This window comes from Bos javanicus, chromosome 24 (assembly GCF_032452875.1).
Source record: "Bos javanicus breed banteng chromosome 24, ARS-OSU_banteng_1.0, whole genome shotgun sequence".
Lineage (NCBI taxonomy): Eukaryota > Metazoa > Chordata > Mammalia > Artiodactyla > Bovidae > Bos > Bos javanicus.
Genome location: NC_083891.1, coordinates 56,043,403 through 56,070,919, shown reverse-complemented (window position 1 = coordinate 56,070,919; position 27,517 = coordinate 56,043,403). Strand labels below are relative to the sequence as shown.

General features: G+C 42.6%; 1 protein-coding gene across 4 annotated transcripts in view; it reads right to left on the bottom strand.

The window, feature by feature from the left end:
* The window catches only part of WDR7 (WD repeat domain 7), a 353,722-nt gene that overhangs the window by 251,266 nt on the left and 74,939 nt on the right, over nt 1-27,517 (bottom strand). For all 4 annotated transcript variants that reach the window (XM_061400296.1, XM_061400294.1, XM_061400297.1 and 1 more), the window contains exons 14-15: nt 26,639-26,853; nt 901-1,670 (exon numbers count right to left, since the gene is read on the bottom strand). In XM_061400296.1, coding sequence (XP_061256280.1) covers nt 901-1,670; nt 26,639-26,853 — 985 coding nt within the window. The remainder of the gene's footprint in view (nt 1-900; nt 1,671-26,638; nt 26,854-27,517) is intronic.

The window sequence follows — 27,517 nt, the reverse complement described above, 5'->3', positions numbered from 1 at the left end:
TCTGAAAAGGCAATAAGGCATTAAGAAATCTTGGTCTCCACGGCCACCTGTTCCCTTTTGAATTCTGGTTCTACCACTTACTACTTGTGTGACCTTGGACAAGTGACTTCTCCTCCATGTCCCAGCTCTATCATCTGAAAACAAAAGGATAATAAAAGTACCCACCTTATAGGGTTAAGAGCATTAAGGAAGTAACACTTGTAAAGTGCTCACAACAGAGCCAGACACTAGGGAAGTGCCATGTTAGTAGTTATTAAATTAAAAAAAAAAATTCTAAATGTGGTCAACTCTCAATGAAGTATAATAAAACCAGAGTTTAAAAAGTTGTCTTCGTGACTTCTGGAAAATAAGAAATACTAATTCAGGCTAAGTATTCTAGAAATATTAAAAGAATACTCTTCCGCATTTAAAAAAGTTGTTTTCTCTTTTCCCATTGAGAAATTCTGACTATACTTCACAAAATTTCTGAAACCAATCACTGAACACTTACCATTCACTACACATGGGTCACAATAAAGAGAAGCATTTTAACCAAATGTACATCTTGAATTAAATGTCAGTGCCAACTACAGGTAGATATAATCCAAGATGATATTTACTGAAGATAGTCTATAAGTTATTTGTTAAAGCTGAACTCTGACCTACTCTTTCATTCCAGTATTTTTTTATGATAGCTACTAAGTATGTCTGAGTACAGATAGAACTGTACAGTTTGATTATATTTTAAGCCATGCGTGTTGTAGTTAAAATTTAAAGGAGAAACACTGAGATGACACAAAAATGTGAAGGCGTGTAGAGTCCCCCCTCACCACATAAAAGGTAATAAGATGTGATAAAAAGAAAACAGGTTTCTTTTTTTTCTGCATCATAAGGATAAAAATCAAGCTATCAAGGTCACACCTGGTAGGGCCCTTCTTCATATGATCACCAATAAAAGTTGCATTGGTCATACTCATCAAGGTGTTTGCCAAAGATATGACAGACAGGAGATGCTGCGTGGTGACGGCCCGGGACAAGCCGTAGGTCCCCTTCCCGACGCCCTCGGTGGCCGCCAGCCTCCTTCCCAGCTCGGCTTTCCCACGGGACAGCTTACAAGCCGCCTGGTTGTAACCCGGAAGCATCAGGGACATGTGACCCCCTCGCGACAAGAGGCCAAAGGACACCGTGCAGTGGGGTTTCAGCATCCCCAGGCGGTCGAGGCACACTTCGTCCAGGACCTCATTCAAGCCCCAGGCGTGGAGGCAGGACATGAACAACTTGGCGGTGTCCATCGTCAGGTTATACTCCAGCAGCGTCAGCGGCTTGGACTTGCTGGCCCGGTACTCAGGGTCACTGTCTTCCCGCCTCTGCCGCACCGCCTCTTCATCCTCGTCTTCGTCATCCAGGAGGTGCTCCTTTATGTTCTCTTTGATGGTTTCCTTCACTTGTTGGAAGAGGACTGCTGCTCGTTTTCCGGTTAGAAAAGAGCCCCCTTTGTCTGAACTGCCAGGTGCTTTCTGCAGATTCTCTGGGGAAATAAGCGTCGTGTTCGGCCTAGAGGCTTCTTCAGTCAAGAGCTGAATAATCAGCGCCTCCACATCAAAGAAGAGCACGTGTATGTCGGGGTCTGTCAGGTTCGTCTTTATTGCTTGAACCATCAGGGAGTTATGCGAATATTTAGGTAAATTGCCCTGCAACAGATATTTTGAAAAGATGGTTATAATTCAAAGTATGTCATGCCATGCCTTCATTAATGAACAATACATAGTTGAAGGAATTTAGGTGCTTATTAAGCTGTTTTTTTTGGTACCTGTATCATTAAAAGGAAAAAGGCAGCTGTGTCAATCAGCAGCACGTAAAAGATAGGAACTTAAAATTAGAAGAACACCAAGCTGAAATAATTATAAAATTGTCAGTTTTTTAAAAAGAAATGAAATTGTATTATTGAAGCAGGGAGTCTTTCTACTCATAGAGCAGGTTAAAAATTGTTTCAATAACTTGAATGCAAATTATACGTCTGAGAATAAGCTACTACTGTTCCAGCCGGAAAGCATAATCCATTCATCATGACTAGTCATCCTTTTAGTCGCTGCACCAAATTCCTGTTTTACTTTACCTTCAATCTCTGTTTGTGGATTCTTTTCCCTCAATAGAGAACTATGTTCAAGCCTACTTGCATTCTTCAAAAGTGCTATTGTTTGACCATGTTCCTTCTTCTATTTCTTTCCCAGTCTACTGCCCCTTTTAGCCAAATGTAAGGCAAGTAGCAGATTAACCCAATGGAAACTCTTTTGTCCCTCTCCTCATTGATCTCTTTGCATATCACTGACTGTATTCATTATTTCTGACATTGTTGATTTTGCAAAGAGAAAGTATAAAAAGAAATTCCCAGAGAATACCTTCTTGCTGAAACTTCTAATTCTGACCACTCAGTTAGAGGCCCTGAACACTCATTCTTTCTCCCACAATAGAACTATCCCCTATTTGTAATGGCTCCTAATTTCCATCATTAGCCAGACCAGCTCCTGAAGGAGTTTCAATCTTGTATTTCCCACTGCTTTTACCTGGATGTCCCACAGAGCCTTATATTTAATATGTCCTAACCTCCACCCTCCCACTAAACCTGCTGCACCTCCCAAGTCACGGGTGGAGAACCATTCTCCTCTGTCGCCGCCACCACCACCACCACCACCACATCCAGACCCTTCTTCTCTCTCTTCCAAAACGGATTCACCGCCCTTTGTCTCTCCTCACTCCCATCCAATCTCTGCCGAGCCACAACACTTCCTTCTGAAAAGCAAATCTAATCAGGTCAGTCTCCTGCCAAAAAACTGCCCCATTATCATGGGTTATTAAGAGAAATGAAAAATACAAAATTAAAAAACTAAATCAAAATATAGGTGAATGTATCTTATCTCAAGATGAGAAAGGACTTGCCACACAGACCTAAATTTCAAATTCACTACTAGAAAAATTGAAGGCAAGTAAGAAACAGGAATAAAAATGCGCCGCAAATAAGACTGATAAAGTTACAATCTATATAAAAACTTGAGAGCCAAAATAAAAGGGAAAGATATCATAAAGGTCAAGGACAATTCACAATAAAAGAGACAAATAGCCAAGGAATAAAAGGGAAACTGACTCAAACTAGCTGTTGAGGAAATAACAGTTAAAAAACCACAAGATACCATTTATAAAATTAACGAACAGTAAACACACAAAAAATTGCTTAGCCAGGAGTACAATGAAAGCAAACCCACACACTGCAGGCAGGCAGGGCTTTCAACAGCAGCCCTTTCAGCGGAGTAGGGGCATATGAGCCCTTAACACTGTTTGACCAGTACATTTATTTCTAGAACCCTATCCTAAATAGTCAGAAGTACAAAGATTTAGGTGCAAAGATGTTTGGTGAAACAGTGCCCATTATTGTAGATTGAAGACAACCTGAATATTCTAGCAATAAGGAAATAAATAATTTAAGCATAATCATACAATAAATACTGTAATCAAGACAAATCATGCTTCCTTGGCACATTTAACCACATGGCAAAATGCCCGTATTCCAATTTTAAGTGAGATAAGATTACATATGAGCACACACACACACACACACACATACACGCTATATAACAGAGTTAAAATTCTGATTTCATTTCTTTAATGCCCAAGTATGTTTTTGAGCATGGTGAGAAACACTGGAAAGACATACATGAAAATGTTCCTATTACTTTTTGTGATGCAATTGTATAAGATCTACATTTTCTTCCTATTTCTATATATTTCTTACATTGTCTATAATCAATATGCATTTTCATAAATAGAAAATACAGTTCTTGGATAAAATGCTAAATCCTTAAGCACAACATTCAAGGTCCATTACAACTCAATGCCAAGTACTTTCCCGCTTTGACAGACAGGTTCCACCACCATAACCACTCTCCCTCACCCACTGATCCCCTTCCTTCTTTACCCAAAATACTCTACTTGGCTCCACTCCAACCCCTTCTCTTCCATCAAGATCCTAATTCTCCCAGGGAAATTTAATCCACAGCGAACCCAGTTCCCATAACATTTTTTATACACATCACAAACCTGTACGCCTTGGCTATATTGATATAACTATCTATTTTATGTATTTACATGTTCCTGTTCTCTATAGGAACTATGTCTTACTCATCGTGTACAATCCCACGCCTATTGGAGTACCTGGCAAAATAAACAAACATTATAAAAATCTTTGTAAAACTGTTTTAAGTTGCTAGTCAACTCTTCTATCACAGCATCACACTAACCCCCTTTACATGGTCTCTCTTCTATCTCAGTCCTCCTCCCACCTAACTACATTCCTTTCCTGCTTAAGAGGCTTCAACAGCATTTTATAACCCAGGGATAAAATCTTTGCAAAGCAAAGACTTCTTTGCAAAGCACAAAACAGCCTCCAAAATAGATGGCTGCCTACTCCTCCAATTTCATCTCTAACTGCTGCTGCTGCTAAGTCGCTTCAGTCGTGTCTGACTCTGTGCGACCCCATAGACGGCAGCCTACCAGGCTCCCCCATCCCTGGGATTCTCCAGGCAAGAACACTGGAGTGGGTTGCCATTACCTTCTCCAATGCATGAAAGTGAAAAGTGAAAATGAAGTCACTCAGTCGTGTCCGACTCTTCGAGACCCCATGGACTGCAGCCCACCAGGTTCCTCCACCCATGGGATTCTCCAGGCAAGAGTACTGGAGTGGAGTGCCATTGCCTTCTCCTCATCTCTAACTACAACCCTACAATCTTCCACTAAAACCAAATTAAGCCACCTGTGCCTTCCAGAACCACACAGCCAAGGCATTCGTGCCTCTACGTGGCTCATGCCAGGATGGCACCCCTTTCTCATTCTCACTGCTGCCACTCAAGCCATACTTCTCCTCACCCTTCAAGAAGCAGCTCAAGTGGCTGTTCTTTCAAAATTTATTTCCAGAATTATCACTAATTCTGCTCACTTTGTATAAACCTCTGCTCTGAACTGAATACATGGTGTTTAAAGGAAGGTAGAAAATAAATATCATTTCCATACTACAGCTTAAGAACCTAAGGTGCATAAGTAGTACGATAAATTTCCACTACACAAAATATGAAGGGAAAAAAAAAGAAGATTTTTTGAATTCCATCCCAGTATTTCATTCATTTATGCCGCATTCATCTATGTTCCTGCAAGGCTCTAACTAACAAATAATGACATGACTATGCAGTATGAGTGGTGTTACAAATAAAGGACAGTGGAAGGTGCGATAAGAAAAACAAAGAACTGAGTCCACCCCGGGTGTCAGGGGCTCCTCGCCAAAGGGCAGAAAAGCGAGAAGGGACGAAGGCCAGAGAAGCACAGGAGGGTGCTGGTGTTGGTGACCAGGGCCAAGAACGCAAGGCGTGGCCCGCTGAGAGAAGACAGGGCCACACTGAGGCTTCTGAACGTTCCCGCACAGGCTCAGGAGCCACTAAAGCAGTGCTTCCCTGAGAACATCAGGGATGCTTGCTAAAGTGTGGGTTCTGGGGCCGCGTATCGAACCTGAATCCGTGTCTCTTGGAATGGATCAGAATCTGCCTAATGAAAACCCGAGATGACTTTTTACAGTAAAGCACAAGAAAAAGAGAAAGAGAAAATGAAGTCGCTCAGTTGTGTCTGACTCTTCGCGACCCCATGGACTGTAGCCCATCAGACTCCTCTATCCATGGGATTTTCCAGGCAAGAATACTGGAGTGGGGTTGCCACTTCCTTCTCCAGGGGATCTTCCTGATCCAGGGATCAAACGCGGGTCTCCTGCACTGCAGGCAGACACTTGACTATGTGAGCCACCAGGGAAGCCCAAAGTATGAGAACTATTACCTAAAGACTTTAATAAGGGGAGTAACATAATCAAATTTAATTTTATAACTATTCATCTACCAGCAATGTTGGCTGAAAAGAATAGATCCAGGTCATGAATACAAGCTTGAAGGAAACAGAAGCCACCCAGATGAGAGGAGACAGAAATATGCAATCACACCAGGATTAGAAGACAGGCGGAAAGTTATGACCAACCTAGATAGCATATTGAAAAGCAGAGACATTACTTTGCCAACAAAGGTTCGTCTAGTCAAGGCTATGGTTTTTCCTGTGGTCATGTATGGATGTGAGAGTTGGACTGTGAAGAAGGCTGAGCGCCGAAGAATTGATGCTTTTGAACTGTGGTGTTGGAGAAGACTCTTGAGAGTCCCATGGACTGCAAGGAGATCCAACCAGTCCATTCTGAAGGAGATCAGCCCTGGGATTTCTTTGGAAGGAATGATGCTGAAGCTGAAACTCCAGTACTTTGGCCACCTCATGCGAAGAGTTGACTCTCTGGAAAAGACTCTGATGCTGGGAGGGATTGGGGGCAGGAGGAGAAGGGGACGACAGAGGATGAGATGGCTGGATGGCATCACCGACTCGATGGACCTGAGTCTGAGTGAACTCCGGGAGTTGGTGTTGGACAGGGAGGCCTGGAGTGCTGCGATTCATGGGGTTGCAAAGAGTCGGACACGACTGAGCGACTGAACTGATCTGATCTGATCTGGGCTGACAGATGCATACGTTCCTGTCTTATTTCTTGCCCCATTTTGGTATTTGTTTTTTCAAACACTGACTGTGTGATGTCAAACACTGCGCTTAATGCTGTGCACCTGCTGACACTAGCTGGCCTGAATGAGACGTTAAATTATACATTTATAATAAAAACATTATACCTAAAGTATCACTGATATCAAAACTATTAGCAGTGAAAGCTAGAACATACCGAGCTGTTGCTATAACCTGGGCGCTGTGCTGGGCCTTAGGGCCGGTTATGTCACAGCAAAATGTATTTTATATCAATATTAGGTACACAGATGTGGCAAGAGGTTTGAGGGAATAACAACATTAGGTAAAACACAGTACTTTAGTAAATACTGTCTTTCCAGTTAAAAAATCTACAAAATTATTTTAGGAGAAAGATAAACCATTACTATCAAAGAGTAAAAAAAAAAATAAAAAAATCAAGCATGCTCGGTAATTCTTGAAGCAGCAAGAGCTGCTTGAATGAGGACACAAGGTCGTCTTTGAAGCTCCCTCCTCTGATGCCAACCACACGCCCCCTCTCAGCACCCAGGACCTGCCCAGGTGCCGCCTCTCTCTGGGAGGTGTGCCAGCAGACAGCCTGTGTGCTCAGACAGCTGAGAGGTTATCTGGGATCTGGCACCCTGGTATCTGGGCCTGATTGTGTGCGACTCCTCTCATCAACCTCTTGGTCCTACTGATTGTATCATTGTAGCAAATACTGTATCTAATGGCAATCCACAGTCAGAAAAAGAGAGGGAAAGAGAAAGAAGGCAAACAATGAAAGCAGATGAGAACAGAGAGAGACAGGAAGAAAGGAGAGCAAAGGCTCAAGCCCGCATCCTGCAGATGAACTACAACTTCTAACATCACCAAGTCCCGCGTATGACCTGTAATGCCTGACCATGGATTTCACTGACTGGCAAAGTCTTATTACAACAAAATATAGACACAAGAGAAGTTGTGAGGGTAAGATTTTAGCTACATGTACACACTGCTATCCCTCATAACTCAGTCGGTAAAGAATCTGCCTGCAATGCAGGAGACCTGGGTTCGATCCCTGGGTTGAGAAGATCCCCTGTAGTAGGGCACGGCAACCCACTCCAGTATTCTTGCCTGGAGAATCCCATGGACAGAGGAGCCCAGCAGGCTACAGTCCACAGATCGCAAGAGTTGGACACAACTTAGCGACTAAACCACCACCACCACACACTGCTATATTTAAAATAGACAACCAACAAGGACTTACTATATAGCACAGGGAACTCAGCTCAAGGTTGCCTGGCGGCCTGGATGAGACTGGAGTTTGGGGGAGAATGGATACGTGTGTATCTGTGGCTGAATCCCTTTGCTGTTCACCTGAAACTATCTCAACATTGTTAATTGGCTATAGTCTAATACAAAATAAAAAGTTTCTTAAAAAAAAAATTAGCTACATGCATGAAGATGGCAGAGATGATCACTGGCATGTCTGATATCCAGTATCAGTGTAAACTAAGATTAGCTAAAGAAAAATAAACAAAAACATCTACCAAACTCCAAGGACCTTTTGGCTTAATCATAAGATATACAACATACAGAGACAACTAACTCATTCAATCATCTTACATTCTTAACAATTTCAAGAACAGGCCAACTGATCCTAGAAATTCTTTAACAGGAATGTTAGTATGTTTGCTCTGTCACCCTTTATTAAAGAACATCTGAAATGTGTGCTCACAAACTCATTTTTGCATTATCATGGAGGAAGATTAAATTCAACTCAGCAAATATTTGCAGAATGCCCATTTTCTACAATATGCTTGAGAGGAAAAAAAAAAAAAGCCTCTGTACTTAATGCAATAATGTTAAAACTTATTTGAAAAAGGCCAACAGAAAATCTAAATCATGTGAAATATACAAATGAAATGGTCTTGGTAAGTAAAACCCAATGGTAAATGCAAAATAAAGCTAATTAGACAGATATATTTGATATTTTACTGTAAGTTCTTTGTCTTCTGTATATGGGAAAATACAGATTTAGTCATTTCAGATAAACAAGGAACTTGACTTAAAATATTACAGAAATGCAAAAATTAAAAAAAAATTATTGGGTTGTGTGGTCATCACTGACAGTGAACCTGTGGCAATCACATGAAGAGCAGTGGCTAAAATTGTGTCTCAAGTGAAAACCCAAGCAAAGTGACAGGACTGTGATCACGGGATCAATCTGTATTCAACCTCAGGTATTTTTCAGCACACACATACATGCACAGCATAACTCAGCAGACCCCAGAAACGGTAACAGACAAAAAAACCACACCAGTTATCTTACAATCTGCAGAGAAGAAAATGTTGATATTATCCTTTCTACAGCATTTACTGTTATTATATATTTGAATATATGCCAGGTTAAGTCATGTCTGCTGAAATACCTGATAACTTTGTCCCCTAAAACCAATGACATATTGATACTCCAGCCTTATTTCATCTTATCCAATGACTAAGAGACAATTGAAACACTGGCAATAATTTTACTGTTGTACCATTTACTTCAGTGGTCCCAATTTAAAAGCTTACTTATTTCTGAACTGTTTTTTAATGTCATGATTTTGGGGACAATTTTTAAAGTTACCTGGTAAAATAATTCATTGTTTTTCCTGAAAGGGTCCTGAGTTCAACCTATAATTATAATATCAAATAGTTCAGATTTCTACCTAAACATTAATTTGATTTATGAAGTTAGCATTAAACATCAGCTGATTTTGATGGTAAAGTGGAAAGAAGAAAAATGGATGATTTTTTTCTTAATTTTGAATCTCCTCTGAAACCAGAGACAAAGGATACTAATAAGACTAGGAAATGTTATCTAACACACACATACAAACAAGCCTCTACAAACATAGAGTCCTAAAACAGAATATAAGGAAAGATACGTATTTTAAAATATTAATATATTTTATAAAATAACTATGTAGATATCATTTATAATGTATGCTCTAAATAATTTTTAGGAACTAAGTATAGAGTACCAGTTTATTAATTAAGAAGAAATTCATAAGAAAAATGAGTAAATAATTTTATTCTTGATTATGGATAGAATATTTTATTGAATAAGGACCTTTAAAAGAACTTCTGAAATCTGATGCATAATGTTGAATACAAAAGTTTCAACAAATAAAAACACAAGGATGTCTTAATGTACTTTTAAAAAATTCAGTTAAGGAGGAAAATCCCACCATTTGCTACTTTAAAAAGTAGGGTTTTAATGTCAATGATTTTAAGGATTGGGGAAAGGGAAGGAAGGAAGGGAATAAGGAAGACAAGGAGGGAAGAAGGAAACACAAAAAATTAACGACCAAGAAAATGTGTTAAGACTGAGATGGAGATTTGGTGCCCTCTGCTGTCGTATTGCCGTTACTGCACACTGACAGTTAGGAAAACAGGTAAGATGAGCTTTCCCTCAGAGAATTCTGTTTTAAGTTGGAATTAGACAATATACTTACTCTAAATATTTGATTTTGGATAGAATGGGATTTTGTGATTAGGTATGAATTACAAGATACTCATTCAGTTCAGTCGCTCAGTCGTGTCCGACTCTGCGATCCCATGAACTGCAGCACGCCAGGCCTCCCTGTCCATCACCAACTCCCAGAGTTCACTCAAACTCACGTCCATTGAGTACGTGATGCCATCCAGCCAACTCATCCTCTGTCGTCCCCTTCTCCTCCTTCCCGCAATCCCTCCCAGCATCAGAGTCTTTTTCAGAGAGTCAACTCTTCGCATGAGGTGGCCAAAGTATTGGAGTTTCAGCTTTAGCATCATTCCTTCCAAAGAACACCGAGGACTGATCTCCTTTAGAATGGATTGGTTGGATCTCCTTGCAGTCCATGGGACTCTCAAGAGTCTTCTCCAACACCACAGTTCAAAAGCATCGATTCTTTGGTGCTCAGCTTTCTTCACAGTCCAACTCTCACATCCATACATGACCACTGGAAAAACCATAGCCTTGACTAGATGGACCTTTGTTGGCAAAGTAATGTCTCTGCTTTTCAATATGCTATCTAGCATTAGATGATGTTATTTCACTTCCTTTCATGTGTTTTCATTAACAAGTATATTAATAAGCATAAACCAAAAATAGAGGTATTTTAGTTATTAAGGTTTTAAGTATGTGTCTGTGTGTGTGTGCACGCGCACACGCTCAGTTATGTTGGACTCTGTGTGACTCCCATGGACCACAGCCCACCAGGCTCCTCTGTCCATGGGATTTTTCAGGCAAGAACACTGGAGTGGGGTGCCATTTCCTCCTCCAGGGAATCTTCCTGACCCAGGGGTCAAACCAGAGTCTCCTGCATTGGCAGGTGGATTCTTTTACTACTGAGCCACCTGGGATGTGCCAAGGCTTTATACTGTACTATAATTTATTTCATATGACAGAAATAAAATGTAAATTACAAATTAATTATGTGTTAAATAAAAACACTTTTTATAAAGAAACTTTCTTCTAAAGATATTTCTACAGGCCAGGTCTTACTGGATAATATTGGAATAACAGTAACAGCCAAATGGTATTAACATATTAAGACATTCCTAGATCAATATGCTAACTTTCCACAACACTAGCACAGGGGGAATGACTTGAGACTCTTCCCAAAGGGCCAAGGGACCAAGTAACAAGACCTGGAGCCCTAGAGACGGGGGCCCTACTCCTCCTGCTTCTCTGTTAGACAGATCTTTACATGAACCACTCGACATCTCCAGCATTAATTCTTCCATCTCCCAAATAAAAGAAAGACTACTTACTTCAGAGAGCTGTTGTCAACAGCTAATAGATAAAAACAAGCAGTGTTTCTCTTGCTAGGAAAACAGAGATAATAAAATCCAGCTTATTTTATTCAATATTACAAATGAATATGTTAAAGACGCATGTGAAAAGTTTAAATCACTAAAGGAAAGAAACTGTGTTTTAAGGAAAGAAACTGTGTTTGAAGGGCTTCTATTTTGTATACAAAACTCAACACATTTGTGAAAGAATGGAAATACAATTGAGATTCTGGGTAACTGACGTGTAAGAGAAAAGACCGGACTAAATGCTAACGAAATGAAAAGGAAAAAAGAAAACCTCTCTAATTGCTCCTGGGTCACTGTGGCGAGGAATCTGATTTCAGAAAGACTCACACACGTCGACTCTCATGCCTGTGCTCAGCCATGTCCAGCTTTTTGCGACCCCATGGACTATAGCCTATAAGGTTCCTCTGTCCATGGGATTCTACAGGCAAGAACACCGGAGTGGGCTGCCATGCCTCCTCCAGGGCATCTTCCCGACATAGGGATGGAACCTGCGTCTCCTGCATCGACAGTCAGATTCTTTACCACGGCGCCACCTAGGCGTCTACCCTCTTCTCCCACCAGTGGTCTCAGCACACGCTGCAGTCTCTGGCCCGATCACTGCCCTGCCCACATCTGCACGCGCCACTTTCTATGCCTGGGATGTTCCTGCGCACGCTTCTTCCAGATGTCAAGCCTCTAGGCACGCGACCCTTCAGAAAAAACTTCCCAGCCCCTTCTTGGGCTCTGTCGCACCCGGCTCCCATGGTGTAGACGAAAGCTCAGCCCAGTGAACAGCCCGGTGCCCCCCATACTGGAGCAGGAACTCCTCGGGGCCGGGGTCTGTAGGGTGTAGGCGTGACTAACACACTTTACACTGTTCTCATCTGGGGCCCTCTCAGCGTCTGAGCTCAATACTGGCCGAATGAATGCAATCAATCAATCAATCAATCAGGAGTATCAAACGAGTGTGCACTGAATACCTACTGAGATCAATGTTTGCAAACACGTTGCTCATTTAACTTCATTACAACATTACACCACCACCACCACACACACACACACACACACACACACACACACACACACACTTTAAAGCTAAAAACAAACGGAAGCTAAGAGGTTGTCAGTCACACTGGTTTGGCAGCTTGTCAGCAGTCAGGATGGGGCAGGAAGCTCAGGCCCTCCTGTACCTACTTGACCTTTGATTCTAGACATCAAGAGGTTCTCAGTGTCCCTTCTGCAGAGCCTGGGGAGATGGAGGCTGGGAGATGAGGGAAGAGGTGAAGCCACCCGACATTAATCAACCTTCAGGCAGTGGCCTGCTCACTGTAACGCAGCGAGCACTGCTGCGCGCTGGAAACACAGAAAAAGCAAATGGTCCTTTGAGGAGCTTAGAAAGCGGTGGATCTCAGCCACGGGCGGTTTCCCCCATAGCCCCAAAGGACACTGGCAACGTCCGCAGACATCTTCGTGAGTCACAGTCTGGAGAGGGTGCTGGTGGCGTGCGGTGGGCAGAGGCCGGGGCGCCAAGAAACACGCTGCACTGCAAGGGCCGTCCCCAGAAGAGAGCACTACAAGCCCAAACGCCAGCAGCGCTAACGTGGAGAAGCCCCGACAGAGGCACAGCGCGTAAACAACCACAGCTGCTGCTTCCTGTACCAGTACACGAGAGTAAGTACCGGGCCAGACACGCACGCCCAGCGCCAAGGCATCTGAGAAGGCTCAGCTGACTGCCAAACTCAGCGGCATCGCCTGCAAACCTTCAGCACCTTTGCGGAAGTAGTGGTCGTCAAATCGAGGCTCCCGAGATGAGTGGGAGTAGCCGGGCGCGGGCCTTGGTGGGGGTGGGTGACGGAACAAGGCCGCTCCGCACGCTGCGGAGAGCGGAGACAGCTGACCCCGAAAAACTCGGAGGCTGGGGGCGTCCATCCATCCGAGCAGTCAAAGCTCCGCGTGTAATTTAGTCAGCCCTCTATAACCACGGTTCCTCTTATCCACAAATTCAACCGCTCCTGGATTGGAGTGCTGTGGTGTTTACCATTAAAAAAAGGTTCCAAGTGGACCCGCACAGCTCAAACCCCTGTTGGTGGGTCAACTGTACTACATTTACTGAAATGTAAGTGAAAAGATTGAGAACCAATTTACATTAGTCTGTGAAAACCTAGCATCCTGCTTTATGACCATGAATCCCCTCCTCTGTCTTTGTCCTACCCCCTGCCCTAAACCCATCCACTCCCAGAGAAAGCGTGACTTTAACCAAGGCTGATTGCTGCTAGGGGACTGAGGTGTGACTGTGATTAAGAAAAACAGGTATCTTGACACAAACTAAGAAGAGAGAGATACGTGGAAGAAGAATGGACAGATCTCTGAATGCACAGGCCTCCTTGCAGACCACCGTGATCAGGCGGGTGATATCACAATAAAGGGAGTCACGTGAATTGCTTAGTTTCCTGGTGCAGCTGCACGTTACGTTTAAACCGCACTGTAAGTATAACAGCATTATATCTAAAAGCTGTACCTACCAAATTCAAAACACTTTATTGCTAAACAAAATTGAAAAAAAAAAAAACAAAAACAAAAACCTGTTAACCATCACCTGAGCTCTCAGGAAGTCGTCATCTATTTGACAGTGGAGGGTCTGCCTCGATGCTCATGGTCACTGACCTTACCAAGGTGATGGCTGCTGAAGCTGGGGTGACTCTGACGATTTTTAAAAATAAGAAAACGACGCAGTTTGCTGCATCGATGGACTCGTCCTGTCATTAACGATCCCTCTCTACCGGGTAACGGTTTGACAGCATTTTACCCACAGAACTTCTTTCAAAATAGGAAGGCAATCTTCTCCAAACTCTGCTGCTGCTTTATCAACCTAGTGTATGTCACAGTTTAAATCCTTTGTTGTCATTTCAAAAACCTTCCAACATTTTCACCAGCAGTAGATTTCATCTGCAGAAACCACTCCTCATCTGCGCAAGGTTCATCACGAGGAGGCAGCAGCTCGCTCACATCTTTAGGCTCCATTTCTAACTCTCGCTCTGCTGGCATTTCCACCACATCTGCAGTTCCTTCCTCCACTGAGGTCTAGAACCCCTCAAAGGCATCCTTGAGGGTTGGAGTCGACTTCTTCCAAGTTCCTATGAAGGTTGATATTTTGAGCTCTTCTCGTGAATCACAGACGTTCTAAGGCATCTAGAAAGTGAAGTCTGTTCAGAGGTTTTCAATTTACTCTGCCCAGATCCATCAGAGGAAGCACCAAACATGCCAAATATAACAGCTACAGCCTCACAAAAAGCATTTCTTAAGTAAGAAGACTTACAAGTTGCAATTACCCCCTGGGTCCATGAGCTGCAGAATAGGTGTGGTGCAGCAGGCATGAAACAGCGTGGCTCTCGTTGTGCATCTCCAGCAGCGCTTGAGGCAGCCACCAGGCGCACTGGCAACCGGCAGTCGGATTTTGAAAGGCACCTTTTTACTCTGGGCAAGAGAGTCTCAGTTGTTGTCTCAGTTCAGTTCAGTTCAGTCGCTCAGTCGTGTCCGACTGTTTGCGACCCCAGGGGCTGCAGCACGCCAGGCCTCCCTGTCCATCACCATCTTTCGGAGCTTGCTGAAACTCACGTCCATTGAGTCAGCGATGCCATCCAACCATCTCATCCTCTGTTGTCCTTTCTCCTCCTGCCTTCAATCTTTCCCAGCATCAGGGTCTTTTCTAATGAGTCAGCTCTTCGCATCAGGTGGCCAAACTACCATCTCAATGCTGGGTTTAAAATACTCAGTAAACCGTGATGTAAATGGATGTGCTTTGTTGTTCCATTCACAGAGCACGGGCAGAGGAGATTCTCCCTGTTTCTTAAGGGCCCTAGGGTTTTCAGGATGATAAATGAGCACTGGCTCCACTCCGAGTCACTGGCTACATTGGCCCCTATCGAGACAGTCAGTCTGTCTTTGGGCACTTCTGTAGCCAGGCCCTAAGTTCTTCTCTCCAGCTATTTAAGTCCTAGGTGGCATCTTCCTCCAGAAGAAGGCTGTTTCGTCTGTGCTGGAAATCCGCTGGTCACGGTGGCCACCTTCACTAGAGGTCGGGGCTGGATCTTCCGGGGAAGTTCTGCATCTTCTCCACCAGCACGTTCACTTTCATGTCACAGAGACGGCGTCTTCCCTTAAAACTCAGGTTCAGAAAATGAAGTTTTCCTCCCCCGGGTCAAAGCCAACTGCCTTCCCTCTGCCTTGAAAATCTGCCGTCTTCCCATCCCATGTGGAATCCAGCGTCACAGGCTGTCTCCCCCCGATCCTGATCACGAACCTGCCTCTCTCCCCTGGCTCTGTACCCTGAATCCACAGTCAAACCTGTTTCCAAGACTGCATTCCCCTCTGGCTATTCTCTTTCTCCTCCCTTTATCCTGCAAACTTTTCAAAAGTGTTCTGCACTTGGCTATGTCTATTTCCACACTTGCCATTCAGTCCTTTAAGTGAACTTAAAGTTGCTCAGTCGTGTCCAACTCTGTGCAACCCCATGGACTATAGCCCTCCAGACTCCTCTGTCCATGGGATTCTCCAGGCCAGAACACTGGAGTGGGTAGCCATTCCCTTCTCCAGGGGATCTTCCTGACCCAGGAATCAAACCAGGGTCTCCTGCCTTGCATACAGATTCTTCACCGTCTGAGCCACCAGGGAAGCCCATTTACTCCTGAATACACTGCAATCCAGCTTCTGGCCCACACATCTTGGGAGGACAGTTCTGGAAAAGGTCACTAGTGACCTCACGGACACACACATCTCAGTCCTTCTAACGGTCATCACTGACTGCGTTTGACACAGTTGATCGCTCTGCCCATCTGGAAATGCCCGACTCCCTGTCTGCAAGTCCACATTCCTCCAGGTTCTCCTCTCACCCCCTGCTCTCCACGTTTCCTCTCCTCCCCTTCAGGTCGGGATTTTGAGTCTCTCTCAGCCCATCTGCTCTCTCTGAGGGACCTCGTCCACTTCGCAGTGGGCCTGGGCGATTCCTCCACCTGGATACCCGCCACCACACCCTCCCTCGAGTTCTCCCCACCCCGCATCATACACAAAGCGTCTGCATCAGCCCCGCAAAACCTGAGCCTACATTCACCCTCACGCCGGGCAGAGCCACTTCTAGTCAATCTACCAGTCAGAAACCTGAGTTACCCTCCCTTACCCATTCTGCCTAACAAATCACGTGTGCTGTGCTTAGTCGCTCAGTCCTGTCCGACTCTTTGCGACCCCATGGACTGTAGCCCGCCAGGCTCCTCTGTCCATGGAATTCTCCGGGCAGGAATACTGGAGTGGGCGGATTCTTTACCAGCTGAGCCACCAGGGAAGCCCAAGAATACTGAAGTGGGTAGCCGTTCCCTTCTCTAGGGGATCTTCCTGACCCAGGAATCGAACCGGGGTTTCCTGCATTTGGGTGTGGATTGTTTACCAGCTGAGCCACCAGGGAAGCCCAACAGATCAATAGGTCCTGCCAAACCCAGCTCACAAACCATCCTTCAATTAATACTCTCCCCTATGTATCCTCAGATCTGATGTAGGTACTGGCTTTCACAAGAAGTTCTTTTTGAGGGAAGGATTCTAACGCTACTTCTTTTTTAGTTTGAAAGCTACTGAGGTAAGAGAGAGTGCTTTAGGGCTTGCCAGGTACACGCAGATGGCTCGCCTGCCCCCACCGCCCGTGTGTCTTTGGCTGGCCCCCAGCTCCACTGAGCACACGGGTCAGTCCCCACTGCCCTCCCTGCAGCTGCCAGCCGCCACCCACCCACACCCCCCACCTGACGATGCTCCACTCATTCTTCAGCGCCCACTCCCCCAAGAAGGCCGTCCTGGTCTCGTCAGCCTAGGCCAGGTGTCTGCAGCACTTTGCGGGGCTCCTTGGCCATCTCACTGCTGCATCGCACTGCATTTATCTGTCTGTATTTCCCGAGGATGAATGTCATGTCTTATTCATTTGGGCTCTCGAGGGCCTAAAAGAGTACCTAAGGGCCAATGAAAGTTTCCTGAACTACACTGATTCAATTATTTTCTAACAGAGGCTACAAAAGTCAAGAACTTTGAAAATATGTTGTGTGGTCTAATAAAGAACAGATTTCCCAATCATATTAGACAGGAAGAAACTATTTCTTACCCAAAGAACTAACATATTGATTTTTAGTCATGAATCTTTACACTTCTATCAAATTACTTCAAAATACCTTTGTCGTCGTTTAATCACTCAGTCGCATCTGACTCTTTGCGACCTCATGGACTGTAGCCCGCCAGGCTTTTCTGTCCATGGGATTTCCCAGGCAAGAATACAGGAGTGAGCTGCCATTTCCTTCTCCAGGGGATCTTCCCAACCCAGGGATCGAACCTGGGTCTCCTGCATTGCAGGCAGACTCTTTAACACTGAGCCACGAGGGAAGCCCAAAAAGAAAGTATGTGTCCTTTAAATTCAAAACCACACTGGACTGGTATCTTACCAGTGTGAACCAGAAAAAATATATTCACATATATGCTTCATCTAGTTCAAATAATACACAGGTAAGATTTTAAATGTTTAGTATGATTTGTCTTTAACTAATTCATGTCACTGAATTTTATACTTAATATCAAGACTATCAGACTGAAGGGGATTCTGGGAAGATCACAGCAGTGACATCAGCGTAGTTACTGGGTTTTTCCAAACCCCCCATAAAACAGACAGAGCAACTGGATGGCATAACTGAAACCCACTGAGGACATTTTCAGCAGAACTAAGTGATGAAGGACACCCATAAATTCCAAAATTCAAGTGGATGGGAAAGGCCAGCAACAGCTACAAAGCCACCTGGTGTCAGGCACGCTGTAGGAAGGAGGGAAGAGGGAAGCAGGAGTGCACTTGAGAGCTCTGCCAAAAAAACCCTGTAAGAGCCAACAGATATTCGTCTGAAAAATAAGTCTGGAAAGAGCAGATGAACCTGGGAGAGCCTCACCTACCTCAACGGCAAGTGAACACGGGAGTCCACAGTTGTGAGAAACGTGAGGTCCTTGCAACACTGATGCCTCAGGGCTCCCTGGTAGGAAAGGATGCCCCGGTAATGAGAAAGTGCTAAGAACGTAATCAAAATGGACAGGTAATTAAAAAAGAAAAGTAAGGCAAAGAACAGTGGCGGAAACGGTGAGAAAGCAAGTCACCATCTAACTGAACCACGTCAAACAACAGAAGGAGTCCTTGAAGCTAAAAATGCTGCCTGAATTAATCACTAAAAAATCCAGGAAAAATCATCCCACAAATAATACTCCAAAAGGTACTGAGCTCAAATTATTGCAGGCCAAGAGAGAATAAGATCGGGACTTCCCTGGTGAGCCGGTGGCTAGGATTCCATGCTTCCACTGCAGGGGGCACACGGTTGACCCCTGGTCAGGGAACTAAGACCGTGCATGCCACATGGCATGGCCAAAAAAATAAAATAAAGCTACTATTAGAGAGAGAGAGACAAAAAGAGCAAGAAAACAGACATGTTTAAGAAGCAGACTGAAACAAATGTGCTATTTCAAAACAAGCTAGAGAACATTTTTAAAATGATACTCACTATGAAAGAACACCACAGATAAGAATTAGAAAAATCAGAAATGAAATGACTGAATTCAAGAAAGAATTAAAAATAAAACATCACTTTGACAAAGAAACCTAAACAGAAAGAAACAAGAGAATAAATAAACACAACCGATCACACCTAAGAGAAGCAGAAGGTGGAGAGTAAAAACATACTAAGAATCAGAAAGAAAAGGCTTCTCCTTTCTGGGAGGTAAGCTGTTGGTCAGCACGCCTGAGAGGAGACTTGGGGTGGGCAGGAAATTGTCTACATGAAGGGGGAGCTGAGCAAATCAATACACTGAAAGTTCTGGGTGAGGCTTCTCACAGGTGAGAGGAGAGTTGTAACAGGCCAAGGCGGGGGGCCTGGAACAAGCACTGTGGTGTCTGCTTAGAACTGGAGGTCATGGGGTTAGCCCAAGGTATTTCATATATTTAGGGAAGACAGAAATACTTAAAAGATACCTTTGTTTGCATCACTGTATATGCCTTGTAAACATACTGTCCAGCTCTGTTTTCTGAGAGGGACTAGATGCAATGTCATCGCAGGAGCCATGAGCGTACAAAGCATCCAGGTTCGGTTTCTAATTATTATCCTCCACTAAGGGGAAGCACCGGTCACGCAGGCACTGAATACATCTTCTCCTACAGTGAGACACTCACTCCCTTGTTCCCTTAAGGTTCAGCTGCTTAGCTAGGTCTCCCTAACTTTATTTATTAACAATTAGACAGTAATTAGTGTAATATAAAAATTTTACCTTAATAACCACTTAGAAGAACCCAAAGCTGAACTCATATATAAGTATATAATAAATATACAATTAACATATTCATATTTTCTGTTAAGATATTCATTAAAGTTTGGGGACAGAATGTTAAGCATGTTTAATTGATTCTCCAAAGGTCAGATATATCATAAGAATTTTTCTAAGGCTGAAAACAGTTCATCAGAAAGGCCTGGTATCTGTACATAACGTCATTTGACTTGTCCCTGTCTGTACTGGACAAGTGCCCTTTTCACAATGAATCATAAAGTCAATTCGATCAGTACAAATTTTTTTTGTTTTACAGAATGAATTCTGCAAGCAAAAGACACAGAGTATGTTCTCAGTAGGTTATATTTGACTTCTAAATCCCATTCTATGGCCTAGTTACACAGAATACAAAGCTACTGACCTTTGCAAATATAGCCCATTCATTTTTTCAGGGTTTTGACAACAGAGAGAGACATGCAGAGAGAGACAACAGAGAAATGCAAGGTAAAAGATAAATCATTCTGGCCACTTTTCAATTTCTTAAACTTCATTCTTTTTCAACATAAATAGGGTGATTCTGATTGATACAATGCCTAAGATGTGAAAAGTGAAAGTAAAGTTGCTCAGTCGTGTCTGACTCTTTGCAACCCCACGGGCTGTAGCCTACCTTGCTCTTCCATCCATGAGATTTTCCAGGCAAGAGTACTGGAGTGGGTTGCCATTTCCTTCTCCAGCCTAAGATGTAAGGAGGCCCAATAAAAAGTTACACAGAGTAGGCCTATGAAATGAATTCCATGGCCACAAGGGTTTTCTAGCTTCACGGATAAAATTCTACTGGCCCAAGGCATCCATCAAGATCGCCTCACCAAGAACCAGTGTCTGACAAATGCTTTATGGGAAAACTTGTCAAAAAAATCACCAGATATGCCCAGACGTGCTTCTTGACATATTCATTTATGCATTCTTCAAATATCACTACACGCCAGTTACGGCCTCCTATTTATTTATATCGTACAAGTCCTCTAACTCCTAACCCAGCAGAGCACCTGTTCTGAGTTGAATGACGGATTAAAAAAAAAAAAGAAGATGAGACTACCTTCAAGGGATTATTACCACTTCCTTTTTTTTTTTTTTTTTTTTTAACAAATATCACTCTTCTTCCACTGAAAATGCTGCTGCTGAAAATAACTTGTTATATTCACCTCCCTCTTTTCATCATTACAGATTGTAAGGGAAGAGTTTTTCAGAAGGGTGAACTCTTCAACTCTATTCTCAGCACCATGTCCTCTTCCACGGCCCCACCGATAAGTCCCTCCACCAGCAAAAGGGTCAGTGAGCTCCCAAAGCATAAACTCTGATCTTAACCCTGCAACCACCGACAAAGCTAACTCTACTCTCTTCTTTTCCTCTAACAGCAAACTTCTTCCACGCACTGCACCTCCACTTGATCTCATGTTCATTCCTAACTCATTGTATCCTGACTTCTGACCCAATTATCTCTACCAAAACAGCTCTTAATGATGAGCAATGACTTTATTAATTATTAACTCCATATGCTCTTTTTTATTCCACAGTCTTGGTGTTATTTCAATTCTCTAATATACTGTTAACTTTTACTTCCTTTACAAGAATTTGCTTTCAATTACATGTGTAACCTAGATCACTGGAGGTTACCTGTCCAAGGTCACCAAAAGGCAGGAAATGACTGAGATGCAACTGGAACAGAGATACATCTGTCATCTGAACTTGGCCTCTAAACCACTCCTCTGTTCTGCTTTTCAAAAATGAAGCAAAGGTCATTCAACAGGGGAACTATATCCACGACCTTGATAGAATAATGCCATCTTCAGATGCAAGGGTCAGCAAACTATGACCCAGGGCCAAATTCGGCCCATTGTCTATTTTCGTTAATAAAATTTTATTAGGAGCCAGCCCCATTCATCCATTTACATAGGGTCTATACCTTTTTTTTGGTTTCCCTGGTGGCTCAGATGGTAAAGGATCTGCCTGCAATGCAGGGCACACAGGTTCGACTCCTGAGTCAGGAAGACCCCTGGGAGATGGGAATGGTTACCCACTCCAGTATTCTTGTCTGGAGAATCCCATGGACAGAGGAGCCTGGTTGGCTACAGTTCACAGGGTCTCAAACAGTCAGACACAACTGAGCGACTAAGCATGCACGCACGCACAGCTCCTTTAATGCCACTATTACGGCAGTTGAATCACTTTGACATAAGTGATATAGGCCACAAAGCCTAATTTTTTTTTCACTATATACCCTTTACAGAAAAAAATTTGTCAAGCTATGTTCTATCCAAATGTCCTTTAGGTTCATCATTGGAAAATTTGAGGATAATAACTAAAGCACCAGGCTCTTTTCTAAGCGCTCAGCTCTCCACATCAGGTGCCAAAGTATTGGAGTTTCAGCTTCAACATCCGTCCTTCCAATGAACATCCAGGACTGATTTCCTTGAGGATGGACTGGTTGGATCTCCTTGCAGTCCAAGGGACTCTCAAGAGTCTTCTCCAACACCACAGTTCAAAAGCATCAATTCTTCGGTGCTCAGCTTTCTTCACAATCCAACTCTCACATCCATACGTGACTACTGGAAAAACCATAGCTTTGACTAGATGGACGCTTGTTGGCAAAGTAATGTTTCTGCTTCTGAATATGCTATCTAGGTTGGTCATAACTTTCCTTCCAAGGAGTAAGCGTCTTTTAGTTTCATGGCTGCATTCACCATCTGCAGTGATTCTGGAGCCCAAATAAATAAAGTCTCTCACTGTTTCCATTGTTTCCCCATCTATTTGCCATGAAGTGATGGGACCAGATGCCATGATCTTACTTCTCTGAATGTTGAGTTTTAAGACAGCTTTTTCACTCTCCTCTTTCACTTTCATCAAGAGGCTCTTCAGTTCTTCACTTTCTGCCATAAGGGTGGTGTCATCTGCATATCTGAGGTTACTGATATTTCTCCCGGCAATCTTGATTCCAGCTTGTGTTTCTTCCAGTCCAGCGTTTCTCATGATGTACTCTGCATATAAGTTAAATAAACAGGGTGACAATATACAGCCTTGACATATTCCTTTTCCTATTTGGAACCAGTCTGTTGTTCCATGTCCAGTTCTAACTGTTGCTTCCTGACCTGCATACAAATTTCTCAAGAGGCAGGTCAGGTGGTCTGGTATTGCCATCTCGTGAAGAATTTTCCACAGTTTATTGTGATCCACACAGTCAAAGGCTTTGGCATAGTCAATAAAGCAGACATAGGAGTTTTTCTGGAACTCTCTTGCTTTTTCCATGATCCAGCAGATGGATGTTGGCAATTTGATCTCTGGTTCCTCTGCCTTTTCTAAAACCAGATTGAACATCTGGAAATTCACAGTTCACATATTGCTGAAGCCTGGCTTGGAGAATTTTGAGCATTACTTTGCTAGCGTGTGGAATGAATACAATCATGCGGTAGTTTGAACATTCTTCGGCATTGCCTTTCTTAGGAACTGGAATGAAAACTGACCTTTTCCAGTCCTGTGGCCACTGCTGAGTTTTCTAGATTTCCTGGCATATTGAGTGCAGCACTTTTACAGCATCATCTTTTAGGATTTGAAATAGCTCAACTGGAATTCCATCACCTCCACTAGCTTTGTTCATAGTGATGTTTCCTAAGGCCCACCTGACTTCGCATTCCAGGATGTCTGGCTCTAGGTGAGTGATCACACCATCGTGATTATCTGGGTCATGAAGATCTTTGTTGTACAGTTCTTCTGTGTATTCTTGCCACCTCTTAATATCTTCTGCTTCTGGTAGGTCCATACCATTTCTGTCCTTTATTGTGCCCATCTTTGCATGAAATGTTTCCTTGGTATCTCTAATTTTCTTGAAGAGAGCTCTAGTCTTTCCCATTCTGTTGTTTTCCTCTATTTCTTTGCACTGATCACTGAGAAAGGCTTTCTTATCTCTCCTTGCTATTCTTTGGAACTCTGCATTCAGATGGGTATATCTCTCCTTTTCTCCTTTGCTTTTGGCTTCCCTTCTTTTCTCAGCTATTTGTAAGGCCTCCTCAGACAGCCATTCTGCCTTTTTGCATTTCTTTTCCATGGGGATAGTCTTGATCCCTGTCTCCTGTACAATGTCATGAACCTCCGTCCATAGTTCACCAGGCACTCTGTCTGTCAGATCTAATCCCTTGAATCTATTTGTCACTTCCATCACTGTAAGGGATTTGATTTAGGTCATACCTGAATGGTCTGGCGGTTTTCCCTACTTTCTGCAATGTAAGTCTGAATTTGGCAATAAGGAGTTCCTGATCTAAGCCACAGTCAGCTCCCAGTCTTGCTTTTGCTGACTGTATAGAACTTCTCCATATTTGGCTGCAAAGAATATAATCAATCTGATTTCAGTATTGACCATTTGGTGACGCCCATGTATAGAGTCGTCTCTTGTGTTGTTAAGAGTGTGTTTGCTATGACCAGTGCGTTCTCTTGGCAAACTCTATTAGCCTTTGCCCTGATTCATTTTGTACTCCGAGGCCAAATTTGCCTGTTACTCCAGGTGTTTCTTGACTTCCTACTTTTGCATTCCAGCCCCCTATAATGAAAAGGACATCTTTTTTGGGTGTTAGTTCTAGAAGGTCTTGTAGGTCTTCATAGAACCGTTCCACTTCAGCTTCTTCAGCATTACTGGTCAGGGAATAGACTTGGATTACTGTGATACTGAATAGTTTGCCTTGGAAATGAACAGAGATCATTCTGTCATTTTTGAGATTGCATCCAAGTACTGCATTCAATACAGTAATAAAGGATAATTCTACTTATCACCTTCTTGCTCCTCCAGTGAAAGAAGGAAAAAAAAAAAATCACAGGACGGTAAATTCTCTATCTTTGCCCGTAAAGCTGTATATGTCAGGCAAAATTAACCTAATTAACAATATAAAATATTTGTTACTTCCAAATAGCCCAATTGCCAGCACTAACCAGGAGAAAACTGGATACTTTCTATAGAGTATTCCCATTGAGGTTTTACTTTCCATTGAGACCCATGAAAAAAGAAAAAATATCCCATTTCCTAGAGCAAGTCATGTACCACTGAGCGGCTCTTAGTTACGTTGTTTTTTTTTTTCCCTTAACTTTGGGTGGGCTCTATTTCTCTGGAGGTTTGAAAGCCATCCAGCAAATGGCTCTTTAAATATTCCCCTCAGGAGGAGCCTCTAAGTCAACATGAGAAGATAGTTAGAGAAATCCCTAATGGTCCGGCCAACATACATTTTTCATAAAGTGATTATCCTCCTGCAGCCTTGGCTTCCTAAGCCTTTCCCCCCTTCTATAATTGTTTTCCTTGTAGGCCAGGCAACAATTACCACTGCTACAAGGCTGAGGAGGTTCACGAGCAATATATTTTACAATACATAAGTGTAGTGTCTCTGATATCTGGTGCTTTTATCACTAATTGCCCTATAAAATGCGCTATTAAAACAGGGACAAACAAGACTGTAAAAAATCACATAATGGACCATGACCACTTACAAAAGCCATTCATAAATGTTACTGTACCACTTATTCCCCTTCAATTTTCTAGTCATATCCTTCTTTTTCCCAAGTTTGACTTCTAGGGGCTATCAAGAAGAAAAAGAATATGTCTGGGAACTGCCAAACGTACACACTTGCCATTGGACTGTACTGTTCTCTAAGTTTCCTTAATATCAGAATTATACAGAACATCAGACAATGTGCCATGAACATTGGATTCCTAGGGAATATCCACATGATCTCCTGAAAGAAATTATAGGAACAAGAGCATTTCAGCCTGTTTTCTATTCTACAGAGCATGGGACAGAAAGCATGAAAAAAAAAACCACAGAAGGATTTCACAATGCTAATCTATGAAACATACAATATAACAAAGAAAATAAAACATTAATATCTTGAGGAAAGACAGAATGATCAACTATTTCTGCCAATTACTAGAGGATACAGGTCAGTGGAGCTGCCTGTAGTAAATATTTCCTATGTCATTAGCACTCACTAATTCATGGGCAAATTTTCAAATTTGTATACAATCCTTTCAACCCCTTTGTTATTTATGGACACATCTAATCATTTAAAAAGTAGGAATCAGGAATAAAAGAGAATGAAAATAAAAGTATTTGGTGACTCATTCATAATTCTAATGAATTCTTAGATGGAACTAGGAATTTTAAGTGTGATTCAGAGAAAACACTGGGATGGTCTCTAGGTTTCATTTAGCCATTTACCAGAGACAAACTAGTTCTAATAATACACAGAACACAAATACCACAAAGGAAATAGTAGCTAGTGTCTAAAAAACTAATGGTAAGTAGCCAATTAATGAACTGGGGTTGACTCTTCTTCTTTTAGTAAGACAATTTTCTGTTAACTAAAGTAACTGGTGGGTTGATTTTAACTCTCAGGAAGGAAAGTGTGGTTGAGTTTGGGTCTCGCAGAAAAATGCCAGCACCTGTGCAATCTCACCATACCTAGTCTCACATATTTTCTTAAATCTTGTAAATGGCCTAACATTAGTAAAATCAGAGCCTATTTTTAAAACAAATGATAAGCCACAATTGTTCTAAGTTGTTACTTTTTTCTCCTGAAGATATCACTAGTGTTAAACCTTCCAACAGGAAGACTCTGAGAAAGTTAAGAAGATGGATTATACACAAACTGTTCATTCTAATTTCAGAAACTGAAGTCACTCAAGTCTGTAGCAATCATTTTAAAATAGTTTGAATGGTAAGAACAAGTTACTTTTTCAAAATGCAAAATACTTGAAACACTCCAAAACTGTGTTGGATAAACCTGCTTAAAAATCAGAAGCTTAGTATTCATCTCCCCAAAATGCTTCCCTAAGACGTGTCAAAGCTGTGTCATTAAATGAAGCTGAATGGGGACACGTGAGCCCCCATATAAAACTTACTTTGTCAGATGCCTCAGAAGCCAAGAGGTTAGTGGCAAGAGTCTGCAGCTTGTGATGGGCCATGTTCTTCAGAGCAGCAAGGCTGCGGCGCGTCATGGCTTGTTTGAGGTTGATCGCCGGGTGGCTCAGCGAGTCAACAGCAGCAGGGGCTGCTTCATCACAGGCATTCAGGATCTCCACAGCCGTGATCCCCATCACACACCGGTCCAGCGCTCCTGGGAGACACGGACGTGCACAGTCACTACACGACTCCGGATGACTAACGTCCATTTTTTAAGAAAGGAAAAACGCACGGACATTTTTTAACGTAGGGATATGTTTTATCAGTGCCTGCCAGAAACATTTTCTTATCCTTCCTTCCTCTAATGATCTCCCATGTAGCATTACCTGCATCCTTTCCTCTCCCTTAAGACCCCTACAGAAGAAAAGCTCAGTAAACTTGAAAACGCAGAATAGAAACTATAAAATTAAACACAGGAAAAATAATATCAAAAATGAAAATACAATCCTCAAGCTCTGGGCAGTTTCAAGTATCCTAATAGGCACATAATCGGAGTCTCCAAACAGAGAAAAGAGAGGGGAGGATCAAAAACATAGTTGAATAAATAATGGCCAAAACCTACCAAATTTGTTGAGAACTATATACCCATAGATTCAAGTATAACAAACCCTCAGCACAAGAAATACATAGAAAACTACAACTAAACAGCTCAAAATCAATAATAAAGAGAAAATTTTCTAAGAAGTCACAAAAAATAGATATATACATAGAGAAACAAAGATAAGGTTTATAGCAAATTTTTCACTGGAAATAATACAAGCACGATAGTGGAATACTGAAAGGAATAAACAAAAAACTGTCAACATAGAATTCTATAC